The sequence below is a fragment of the Molothrus aeneus genome, chromosome 2 (genome assembly GCF_037042795.1).
Source record: "Molothrus aeneus isolate 106 chromosome 2, BPBGC_Maene_1.0, whole genome shotgun sequence".
NCBI lineage: Eukaryota > Metazoa > Chordata > Aves > Passeriformes > Icteridae > Molothrus > Molothrus aeneus.
This window is the reverse complement of record NC_089647.1, coordinates 29,752,372-29,764,805: the sequence shown is the minus strand read 5'-3', so window position 1 is coordinate 29,764,805 and position 12,434 is coordinate 29,752,372. Positions and strand designations below refer to the sequence as shown.

The 12,434-nt window shown below is 42.4% G+C and overlaps 1 protein-coding gene across 3 annotated transcripts in view; it reads left to right on the top strand.

Moving 5' to 3' along the window:
- The window catches only part of LOC136571688 (alpha-2-macroglobulin-like), a 36,693-nt gene that overhangs the window by 16,715 nt on the left and 7,544 nt on the right, over positions 1 to 12,434 (top strand). The window contains exons 14-27 of one of the 3 annotated variants that reach the window (XM_066572278.1): positions 274 to 416; positions 760 to 909; positions 1,121 to 1,291; positions 2,016 to 2,106; positions 3,498 to 3,624; positions 3,902 to 4,130; positions 5,204 to 5,330; positions 5,926 to 6,047; positions 8,476 to 8,527; positions 9,166 to 9,249; positions 9,357 to 9,533; positions 10,459 to 10,543; positions 10,728 to 10,884; positions 11,150 to 11,224. In XM_066572278.1, coding sequence (XP_066428375.1) covers positions 274 to 416; positions 760 to 909; positions 1,121 to 1,291; positions 2,016 to 2,106; positions 3,498 to 3,624; positions 3,902 to 4,130; positions 5,204 to 5,330; positions 5,926 to 6,047; positions 8,476 to 8,527; positions 9,166 to 9,249; positions 9,357 to 9,533; positions 10,459 to 10,543; positions 10,728 to 10,884; positions 11,150 to 11,224 — 1,790 coding nt within the window. Of the gene's footprint in view, positions 1 to 273; positions 417 to 759; positions 910 to 1,120; positions 1,292 to 2,015; positions 2,116 to 3,497; positions 3,625 to 3,901; positions 4,131 to 5,203; positions 5,331 to 5,925; positions 6,048 to 8,475; positions 8,528 to 9,165; positions 9,250 to 9,356; positions 9,534 to 10,458; positions 10,544 to 10,727; positions 10,885 to 11,149; positions 11,225 to 12,434 lie in introns of all 3 variants that reach the window. The other 2 variants (XM_066572277.1, XM_066572279.1) reach the window with 2 other exon arrangements.

The window sequence follows — 12,434 nt, the reverse complement described above, 5'->3', positions numbered from 1 at the left end:
AGCATCATGAAATTATGCCACACGTTAACTGGGGAGAATCTAGAAGGCAGGGAGAGGCCCTCCAAACTCATGTGCTTTGTCAATTCACAATCAGTCTTTGAATGCAGGCATCTTCAGTAGCAGCCATAAATTTTAGTCATGTGTCAGTTTGCCAGCCCCTGATAACTAAAAATGTTCATCAGGAGTGAACTTGACTTTTTTTTTATCTGGGGAAGGCAAATGCATATATTGGAACCCCTTGCATATTCAATAGCCTTCTGCTCTCTCTGTCAGCTTCTGGGACATTCCGGTTGAGCTTCCCTGTCGAGGCAGCAATTGCTCCCGTGGCACAGATGCTTGTGTACACCATTTCACCCAGTGGGGAAGTCATCGCCAGTTCACAGGATTTCCAGGTTGAAATGTGCCTCCCCAATAAAGTGAGTACAAATCACGGTTTATGCAGCTCATGTTTGTCTTGTGGACAGCAGCTCAGTTTTAATTTCCAGAATGAAGGCAGAATTCACAATGGGTTCATGAAATGTTCTGACCTGATGTTGACTGAGGATTGGTGACCAGAATAAGCAACAAAGCTATGAAAATTTTAAAAATGGAGCAAGACAGAAATAAAAAGAGAATCACTCATCCTTATTAATTACATTGATCAAAGATGAATATCCATTAGACACTAGCCAATTTCAGTTCACACAGCTAGAATTGTCAGAATCATAATGTAACAGTGTCTGGAAAAATGGTTGCTTGAACGTCCTTTTGGATTTGCAGGTGAGATTGAGTTTTGCGCCCAAGGAAGGTCTTCCTGCTTCCAACACACACCTGCAACTCCACACCTCTCCAAGATCCCTGTGTGCCCTCCGTGCAGTGGACAAGAGTGTTCTCCTTATGAGGCCTGAAAATGAGCTTTCTCCCAGCTCTGTGAGTCTTGGCTACTTTTGGTAATGAGCAAGTTCAAGAACCAAGCAAGCCCTCACTAACAGCACTATAGACATGGGGGAATGTATTTTTACAGTTGCATTCCTTACACTTGCCTTTTAGAAGCTGGCATTCACCATTGGAGTGCTAGGTTGTGTCTGTCCCTGTTAGTGATGATCTGATGCATTGTTCCCTGTTATTTGCATTTCTCCAGGTGTATCAACTTCTCCCACTAAAGGAAAGCCAGGGTTACAGCTTCAGGGAATACTACTTGGAAGAAGACAACGTCAATCCATGTGTATCGCTTGACAATCTGTCATTAAATGGATTTCTCTACATACCCATTTCTTCTGATGGTGAAGGGGATGCCTACGACATTCTCAAAGTAAGCACCAACCTTTCATTTTTCTCTTTTGTTTCCTTTTTGAATTCAGTCTCCTCTCTTCTTCTCACCTGCCCTGAAGGGCTTTTTAATAAAAAAATAAGCTCATTTGCTGTAAACTTGCTCATATTTGTATGCAAAAAAATAACCAGGCTCAGTTCCCACATCTACTTAGCCCATGAACAGTAACTGACGGCTTCTCAAAACCATTAAAACTTTGAAAGGTCTCCTCATAGTACAGACAACTGCAAATGGGCTTGGATAAGGCAACAGACCTGAAAAATTACCTCTAGTGGCATAATATTAGAAACTCCTCATTCAGTCATGTTTTCTTTCTCTGGTTTAATATGTCTTTGTTAAAATATCAGTTAATTTGATAACCCATAAATCCATGCATATGCACCCAAAGTGTCCTTCACAAAGTTTTTTGGGTATCCTCCCTCCAGTGCATTTCACACATGTCATTTTCATGCAGGCAGCTGTCCCCAAGGTAGGCCTGTGGCCTTACCTTTCCACCCGATCAAGCCAGGATTTAGCCTTAGTATGAGAATAACATGATAGAGACTCCTCATCTGTGTCAAACCAGCCTATCCGGAATTTACATACAAACCTTTGTTATTCTGATCATTACCAGACTTAGGTACATCCATTCTTGACATACTAAATGAAGTTTATTTTCAAACCATTTTTTGCATATTTTTTGTTCTTCTTTCTCTTTGTTTACTAGGAATTGGGCTTAAAAGTCTTCACTAGCAGCAAGATCCATAAGCCTGAACTCTGCGAGCATTACCCAGAACACATGATGGAAAGGAGTTACAGTGGTTCTAGTACCTTTTTGGTTTTACCTCTCACACAACCTCCTAAAATTTACCACCCTGCCTCTTTCCTTCCCTCTTTGAATCTTTGAATATTAATTACACAGGCAGATCTGATTGCATTCAGATATGCTGACCTATTTCAGGATCCCTCCCTTCTGGACCAAGTCCTGAAATATGAACTGATTCACCTCTGCCCGCATCTTCCCAGGCAGCCAGATGTGCCTGGCTAGAGCTGTGTGTGCTTGGCGACTCCCATGCTACCCCTGCAGCAGCAGAGGGCTTGTAGGCACTAAAGGAATATTTCAGCACAAAGTAATGGGGTTTTTTCCCATCAGATCTGAGTCCAGCTATGAAAATCTAAAATAGGAGCATCTCCATCTAGGCAGCCACGTTCTAGGAATAACTAGAGGAACAACTAGGGTAAAAGTGGGCCAAGACAAATGAGAAAGTGGTACAATTCCGTGGTTCAATATTTTATCACTGGGGGCTGAGAAATTTGGTTCTGTTTCAAGTTTCCCCATTTACATGACTATAAGGGGCTAAGTAGGTCATGTTACTTCTCTGCAGGTTCAGTGACTGTGAAGATGGAGAGAATGATGTTGCTTTTTTTTGCTTTCTTTCTTAAACAGATCTGAGATTAGAAAGACTATATAATAAAGACTCACCTATATCACTTTCAGTTACTGACCTTTATGGTGCAGTACCCCAGCTCCATTTAAACAATTTTAGCTTTTGGTGCAGTGACAGCTTCTAGCTTCCTACTCATAAGGATCAGATCTTTGGTTTTGAAATGGAGGATTTGTCATCAGAGCATGGCTCAAGACAGCTGTCTGCTTTGAGAAGATGTAAAGTCTTCTAAGCCTGCTGGAAAAGCCTTTTGTAAGGCACAACAGTATGCAACACTGTGAGATGGCCAGAGATGTAAAGACCCATGTTCACTTTTTAAAAGTTCCTAGATGGAGGGCTAAGTGTGGCTTCTGTTTCTGGTCATGTATAAATGCAATCAGTTCTTCAACCAGATTATTAAACTGTGTGCCATGGTAATATTTGGGGACAGTAAGCTTCAGATTTGATTCTGTATTGCTATAGAAATATGCCCTCATATCATCATGAATGGTTCTTTTGTCACTGAGAGGTTTTCTGGCAGTGGGGAAAGAATGCTCAACTCCATCCAATCTCTGTAAGAAGAGTAGCAACATTAAGAAAAATTAAATACTGAGATGGCAACAGAGAAATTTATGTTTCCAGTGGCCAAGATGTCAAAGCTGTTCTTTCAATTTTAAAATTTGACCTAAGAATAGCAACTACCTGAAGGGAAAGTAGTTGTCCTGGTTTAGAATGGAGTTTGACACATCTTTTCCTTTCTTCCTGTCCTTGAATAAATTTGCTAGTTTCTGCAATGAATCTGCATGGAGAAATGAGTTATGACATGGTAGAAGATATGGTTGATGGCAATCCTATGGAGACTGTCCGGAAGTACTTCCCTGAGACATGGATCTGGGACATAGTTTCAGTGAAGTAAGTGTTCAAGAGAATGTAGAGTGTGGTCACTAGGCCAGAACCTTGGACTAGGTTAAAGCCTCGGTGGATGTATCGGTATTTCAGTGAAAGGAGTATTTCTAGTAGACAAAGGGAATTTTTAAGGACATTAAGTACAGGATGCTTTAGAGGAACACACAAAACCCAGTGCCTGTATCCCATCTGGGCAGGGGTTTGCTGTCAGCAGATGTTGCTCAGTAGGAGAATGGATGAACACCAGAATACAACTGAAATCTTGTTCTCTGTCCCTCACCAGCTCTGAGGGAAAAGCTGATCTAGAAGTGACCATCCCTGACACCATCACTGAGTGGAAAGCCAATGCATTCTGCACTTCAGCAGACACAGGCTTTGGCCTGTCCCCAACAGTGTCCCTCAGAGCCTTCCAGCCCTTCTTTGTGGAGCTCACCATGCCCTACTCTGTGGTGCGTGGGGAGTCCTTCACGCTGAAAGCCACCGTTTTCAACTACCTGCCTGCCTGCATCAGGGTAAGGGATGCTCACGGCTTTGCTCAGCCTAACAGCCATGGGGAGACTGCAGTGGCCCTTTTTAACCAGGTGTTCTGAGCCAGATGACTGATCTGCAAATGTAATTTCATATAGGTGTACGTATGTACAAATCCTTGTTGTATTCAGTGAAGAGGGAATGTGTTTTCCTGTCAAAGTTTTGAAAGCTGCATTTGATTCAGAACCTGAAGCGCTGCTACTGAGAGCCCCAGCCTTGTCATCACAAATTTATGTCACTGTTCTACAGAAATAGAGAACCTGGGTTTTTCACAGATCACAGAATCATTGCATGCCCAAGTGGAAATTCCAGGTTCACCAGGGTGGATATTTCTGTTCAGCCTTTAGTCTCATCTCACAAAACTTCACAGAAGATTTGCTGGAATTTGCAGACTTCCTGTAATTTGTTGCATCTGTCCCTAAAACACTGAGGAGAGCTATTTGGCTTACCATTCTTACCTGCATTTTTTTCTAACATAAAAACACAAGAGAAAATTTGGGAAGGGATTAGTACATAATCTCAATTGCCTTTGCTTAGTTTTTTATAAATACAGATTTTTATTCTAAAAGGAATGAAGCTGAAACAAGGAGGGGCACTTATCCAGTCATTCCAATGCACTCTCACTTGTGTCTGTATTTCCTATTTTGTTTGCTATTTTCAGGCTCTTTCTTCCACTTTTCCTTGTTCCCTTATTCTACTTTTCTTTGTTCCCTTACTAGCTTTCCCACTGCTGGTGTTTTATCTCTTCACCTAACTAATCATGAGGGAGATCTATAATTCATGGCACGACTGGTCTGTGCTATTCATTTTCCCAGAATCGATTTCCTTTCCAAAGATGCTGTTCTCTACAGTTACCTCCCTGATCTCCTACAATTGCATAAATTTCAGTAATTTCCTCCTTTATCAGGCAGCTCTTGCTCTGCAATACCCATAATAGATAGCTCCACTACCAATTATTAATACCCATAGTAGGTAGCTCCATGTACTGCATTGTCTGCAATAGTTCCAGCTTCTCCCCAAGTCCAGACCTCATGACCCTTCTCTGTACATCTGGCAGGTCAGTGTGTCTCTGGCTGAATCTACTGATTTCCTGGCTGTACCAGTGGGGAAACAGGAGGAATCCTACTGCATCTGTGTGAATGAAAGAAAAACTGTTGCTTGGGCAGTAACACCAAGATCTCTAGGTAAGAGACCAGATGACAAGATACTGGGATCAGATAGTAGTGTGTGGCACCAGAACTCTGGTGTGAGGAGCTAGATGACTCCAAACCTGTTTGGAAGGATCTTCTCTATGTCAGAAATCCAGCCTCCATGCTGAGACACTACACTGGGTGTAATGTTTCCAGGTCCTAAACAAGTGATGTGTAACAGGCCACGGCTTTCCCAACATTTTAATAGAAATCACAAATTCCCTTAAGGCATGTAAGGAACTCAGACATTCCAGCTGTAGAGCTAAGAATGTCTTGCCTTAACTTGGTTGGGTCTGAAACTTTTTAATCAAAACTTGTTTTCTCTGAAGCCTCCCAGAAAAAGGCCATTTGATTTATAGGACCTTCCCAATCACTGCTTCATACTGATGGACTAACACCTGCTTGGGCGGCCATCACACAGGAGGTGATCTGGAAGGCTGCATCGGGATCAGGATAAAACCCTGTCTCAGATTTAGTTCTCCTCTTGGAAAAGCTTCTCTGTAATGCATCCCAGAATTCCCAGCACAAACACAAACCTGTATTTCCCTTGCTCTGCCTGGCAGGGCTGACTGACCCCTGTTTCCTCCAGGGCAGGTGGAGTTCTCAGTGACCACTGAGGCCCTACAGAACCAGCAGCCCTGTGGGAATGACATTGTGGAGACCCCTGAGAAAGGGAGGAAGGACACGGTCATCAGGCAGCTGCTGGTGGAGGTACGTGGGCTGCTCCTTCTGGTGGCACAGAAAAGCAGCAAGAGCAACAGCCAGAGCTGCTGTGTGATAAAGGTTTTCTGGTTTAGCCATGAGAGCAGCAATAATGGCTTGTGGGACTCTTATTCTGCAAACTTTTACAAAAGAAGCACTGATAAATCTAACACAGGCCAATAGAGGCCATAACTCATAGTGCTGCCATCTCACAGTCAAAGCCGGGTCTTACATTACATGGAGGGACAGGAATAATAAGGCAGGCAATAATGACAGGGGTTTTTCCGAGACACATCATATCAGAGATAAATGAGAAATCCTTGTGTTTGTCTGTAATAAATCACAGGGAAAGGCTGTGAATAGAACACTAGCCAGAAAGCTTATGCTTCTCCTCCAGCCCATGGTCAGTACTCTGGAATCTGGAACAGTCACTGCAATCTACAAATATTTCTAAACAAAACTACCATGACTCTTTTGAATTATTTTTATTACACCTCTAAGAATGTTCAAAAAAGTGTAACTAACCTTTTATTTTTACATTCTTTTGTACACTTCTTTTCTTAAGCAGTGTTTTGCAATGATAAAAACATAGCTTTTCACATGGTAAGTTGCCAGTCATAAAATTAATCCTCAGTATAAAATTCCCAGTGATGCTATGAGCAAAAAAAAAGCACCAGATTGTTATATAGACAAATTTGTATCATAATAAGTCCTCCTTACATTGCAGACATTCCAGTTTTCAGTAAGGCAGAGCGAAGATTCATGTAGCTTCCAAAATGTGTTGCTAACTGGAATGTAGTGATGGAACAACAGTCCTATCTGCTAGGCTTTTTTTGTTTGTTTGTTTGTTTGTTTGTTTGTTTGTTTTTATAAATGGATTTGAATGTATAATACATGAACAACTGTTTTATATTTCAGGAAATGTTCCTAATTTCACAGACCCCTTCAGGAAAAAGACTGTTTGTTTAGTTCTTTGAAGATACAGGAAGATAGAGCACTGTAAAATCTTTTCTCACAGATGGCAGGGGAATGTAAATTACTGAACAAGTATTAGAGTTACTTCTGTCAGGGTGTCTGAGAGATTGCTCCTGCTATCCTGTTATTGTAATGTGGCAATTAATCTACAGCAAGCCCTGACAGGATGGAATTTGAGATTAGCATCCAAGGCTGAACAATTAATTAGCAGGAATGGATACAGTGTAACATGCTTGGGGTGAGCTCCATTGTCTTGAGCACATGGATGGCAACATTCCCTGCAGCAGGCACTGCAGACCAGAGAGAGAGAGAAGTGAGGGTGCCAGAGGCCCCAGGGCATCTTCCTGCCCCTCAAGAAACCAAGCCTCATTGAGGGCTCTTTGGGAAAAGGGATTTTTTTTTTCACCCAGGAATTTCTCATCTGGAAAGGAAAATCTTTCAAACAATTACACTTTGTCTTTTTTCATTTCCTGTTGGAAATCAAACAAAACAATGGATTTCTCATTTAGTTGCATATCAGAATGACATACTGAGACAAACAAGAAGGTGCCTTTTCAAACAAAAGCATTTAGCTCTATCACAGTTTATCCAGAAAACTTTTTCTTTTTTTCTTGTTTTCTTTTGTTTTTTTCCTGCTCTTTTAATACTTTTCTGTCTTTTCATACTGAAGAATGAGAGACAATGTATTCTGATTGTGAGAAAGTGAAGACAATAACACCATTGTTCACATGCTGGAAAAAAAATATCAGCTGGCAAACACTGGAAACCAGTAGTGAAACAATGGGAACTCTCCTATTTAGAGGTTGAATACTCCTCCTATTACTGGTGCAGTAATCTCACTAAAATAAATTCTGACAAAAACCAGTTTTCTAGTAAACATTTGATTCCTGAGTTCTCAGCAAAATATTTTCACCCATTTTAACAGAAAAGAGGGATTCTTTTCTTACTTCAAAGACTAAACTAGAATTTATAAACCGGTTGACCGTGGCACACATTTAAATTTTGGTTGTTGTAGCATGTCAGTTGTAGGTGCATTGGGGTGCTCTAGCTGCCACCAGTCAAAGTTCTTGCATACACATTCTCTCAGTGTGCCAGGCACTCAGCCATCACCACAGCCTGGAGAGCTCTGCTAGACTGGGCCACAGTGAGTGGCAACTCAGATCACCAGGTCCCGTGTCCCTGTTGAGAACATCACCCTGCATGTTATCTCCATCACAACCTGTGAAGCTGCAGGGCCTCTCTCAGTAAAAAGAAAGAAAAGAAAATGTATTACATTTCATACTTGTAATTAGCCAGTATGTTACAGTTCTCAATTATCCTCAGATTACTGCATGGAGAAGAAAAATTTCTAGGCAATTTTCAAAGAGTGCCTTTTACTTTCCCTTTTGATATTTCTTCCTTTTCTTTGTTGCTGCTGTTTCTCATTTTTTGCTCTTTTTTTTCCCTTGCTCTTTTTCCCAAGCCGGAAGGGACTGAAGTGGAAACCACATACAATTCTGTGCTCTGTGCATCTGGTAAGAGCTATTTGTTTAACAAAACTTTCTTTGCTGAGGTAGAAACTAAAGACAAAGGTGGAAAAAAAGGTTTTTGAGTGCTCCACTCTGAGAAGAAATGTGTAGGGATCTGATAAAATTGAACAAACTAGATGTACGTCCAACTGTTAGTGAAAACAATTCTTCCTGTGGAAGAAGAGCTGAGAATGTCACAATGTCTACAAGTAGAGAGGGAGAAGTACATCTTTTAGGAAATGAGGCTGGCCAGGTCAATGCAAGGAGAGAGTGTTTGGGATTTGATTCAGTTATCTCTAATGCCTTTCATTTAACAGATGTAAAATCAAAAACCAGACTCTGTGGTAAGCCAGGTCTGCCCATCCAAGCATAAAGGGCCAGAAAAATAGGCTGGAAAAGGTGTATTTGTCAGTCAAAACTGGTTGATGGTGCCATGTAGAAGTCCATGACCACCTGTGTGTAAGGATATTGCAGGCCCAATAGAAAATTTGTAGGATGGGAAACTTCATCAACAAAATTACAGATGAATGGATTTGTTGAAGTCAGGAAACCCCTCTTCAGTTTTCTTACCCATGGATAGCTGCTATCCATGCATTGTAGATACATCTGGAATTGTAACCAAATTAATCTGCTTTTTATCCCAGAAGAGTCAGTGTCGCAGACAGTCTCCTTGGCTCTCCCAGAGACTGTGGTGGATGGCTCAGCCAGAGCATATTTCTCAGTGCTAGGTAAGTGAAACCTCCTCAAAGCATCACATGCTATTTTGAAACACTGCCACTTCAGGCTGTGCTCAGTCTAATGGCCAATTTACACTGTGAATTGTCCCATTGCCCAGGTGACATCATGGGCACTGCCATGCAGAACCTGCACCAGCTCCTCCAGATGCCCTTTGGCTGTGGGGAGCAGAACATGGTCCTGTTTGCCCCCAACATCTACGTCCTGGACTATCTGAACAAGACAGGGCAGCTGAGTGAGGAGATCAAATCCAAGGCCACTGGATACTTAGTGAGCGGTGAGCTTTTACCTTTGTTCATCCCTTCCCTTGGCTATTGGATAAGTACACTGTTGGCCACTGGCCTGGATGATCTGTTGGAAGCTCTAGAAAGGAACAGGGTACTGGCAGCTTAGGGGTATTCAATACAGGATCTGTAAGAAGGAATCCTATGCTTAGTTGGACGTACAGGGTGAGAGACAGCACCATCCAAACAGGAGCACAGAAAAAGCCCAGGGTTGGCAATAACTCAGTATTTCCCTCCATAAAAAAGGGTTATATGAACAACATAAATCAGACTATAATCATTAATCATGGCAGCTGCTTATGTAGATCTTGAATTCTCCTTAGGATTGAGGTGTGAAAGTATTGCTCACCTTTGACCAGGGCAGAATTTTACCACATTATCTAGGGCATGATGACAGACACAACATCAGTACATATGCACACAGTGGGCATCTGCCGACTAGCAAGGGGTGGTTGTGACTCAGTTATTTTTGCAGGAAAATTGCATTTCCTCCAAAGAAAATTATCCTGTCTTCTGCATTCCTATCCTGTGTAGGACTAACATTTTTAATCAGTTCTCATTTGGGAATCATTCTCCCATTTCTCTCAAGTTTGGGATGAATTTACCTCTCCTCCTGAAGTCTTGGGCAGAGAGCAGCAGTGACTACAGATAGCCAGTTTCCAGGTGTTTTTGGAGAGAGGAAGAGTACAAGAATAGAGATATTCAAAGTTCAGGGTTTCCCTGAACTTCCTTTTATAATACTGAGCAGCACATTAGGTCACATTTGTGCCACAGCCAAGTGGAACAGTGTCTCCCATGTCAGCAGCACAGGTCACATTTGTGCCATAGCCAAGGGAGACAATGTCTGCTGCATTTCCCTTGCATGGCTCTTTGAAAAGCACTGCAGCAACTGAAATATATTTTCACTCTTCATTTCAGGGTATCAAAGGCAATTGAAGTACAAACACCGGGATGGTTCTTATAGCACCTTTGGGCCACGTTATGGGCAAGTTGGAAATACCTGGTAAGACTTTAGTACCTCTGGCTTTTCATTTCTGTTTTTCATGCCCTCTTATTCCTCAGTGTTATCTTGTACTTGGCCATTGTGGGGTTTGGAATGGAGATGGAGATGAAGTTAAATGGGCCCTATGACCTCTGGTGGATACAGGGCCTACTCAGGATGTCTTGGCTCCCTCTATCACTTTCAGGCTCACAGCCTTTGTCCTCAAGTCCTTTGCCCAGGCCCGGCCTCACATCTTCATAGAGGAGAAGCACATCCAGGATGCTTTGATCTGGCTTACTCAGAAGCAGAAGGAGAATGGCTGTTTCCGCAGCTCTGGGACACTCCTGAACAATGCCATGAAGGTAACAAATCTGCCTGGTTGGCTCCAAATGGGCTTTGTCAGGCTGGAACTTGACCATAAGTCACTCTGGCATCAATAGAGTTATTTCAGCAATTGGGGTGTGGGAGGGAGCAAGGAAGCAGAAAGAAGTCAGCACCATCTTCTGAAGGACTCAGCATGAAAAGGAAGCCAGGGAGAATTTGTCCCTGCAAGATGTAGATATGTAGCACAGGGAGAAGCCAGTGGCACTCTCTGGGATCAACAAGTACTTCTGTGTTTCCCTGCAGGGTGGAGTGAATGACGAGGTCACACTGGCAGCCTACATCACTATTGCACTGCTGGAGATTCCTCTGCCTGTAACTGTACGTGCCTGCACCCCCACCTGAGCCACAGATGGTACTAACCTGCCCTACTAGTATCCCCATGCCCAGATTGCCAGGTTCCTTTACCTTTGGAAAGAAGAAATCCTGTCTGAATAGTCATTTCATTCAAGCCTAGACTGAAGGAACATCTTCCTCCATTTTCTTCTCCTCTCCCGTTTTATATACACATTTCATTTAACATTTTTCTGAGTTCCTCTGTGGATGATAACGGATTTGCTCCATACAGCTTGGATTGACAGTGAGTTAAATAATATCTAATTCTCTGAAGTATGCCAAATAGGTTTTCTACACCCACAGAAATCTCCTTCTGTTTCTTAGAATAGTAGAATCCTGTTGAACCGCTCTTGGGCCTATTGGGCAGATACAGCACCACCGGTCTGTAAAAAGGGGTGGCACACTCAGGCATTCATTGTCATTTTCTCTACTTCTTGTAGATGGTTTTGTGGGAAATCCCCATCCTTAATGCTTGAAGGATAAGGTATACCTATAGGGAATTCCATCATGGCACCTGTGGAAAGCCTAAGGCCTATTTCAGAGCAGTGTGGGATTGGTCATTCTGATCCCCTCACTTTGAGAGAAGGTGGTTGTGCGGGTAAAACTGAGGTATGAATCACAGCAGAAGGACTGCTGAACCAGTGTGGTTGCCAGGTTGTTGCAATCTCTCCGCTCCAAATGTAGTAGGGAATGTTCTGTGTCCAAAGTTTTTTCCTGTGTAGTAAGAACAAACATAAGGAATTATTGTGACAGTAAGGTGACATGGATGGCACTGACCTCACCAGAAGAGCATTCTTTCTTTGTCATGTGCTGTGCTTAGAAGCCAAGCTCTCAGGCAGAACCTTATTGGAAAACGAGGATGTTTTCCAGCTTCCCATCTGAGTCCAAACCTGCCACTGCATGTGAAGGAAGGAGTTTGTCACAATCTGAGTGGGGTATGGGGGCATTTCAAGTTAAGCTGTATGAACTAAGATTAGCACAGCCCTTAAGTAATTAAGGCTCATACAGAATATTTCTATAAGTAAAATAAGCCATGTTAAACCCTGATAAATACCTTAATAGCACTGTCCTTAGCATATGTGTCTACTGTCACATCCTGTCATTAGGCTGCACTCCTCCCCAACATCTACCTTACAAACAGTGGTAGGCATAGACACAACCAATTTTGGTTTTATTCTTTGCTTTCTTGAAACCA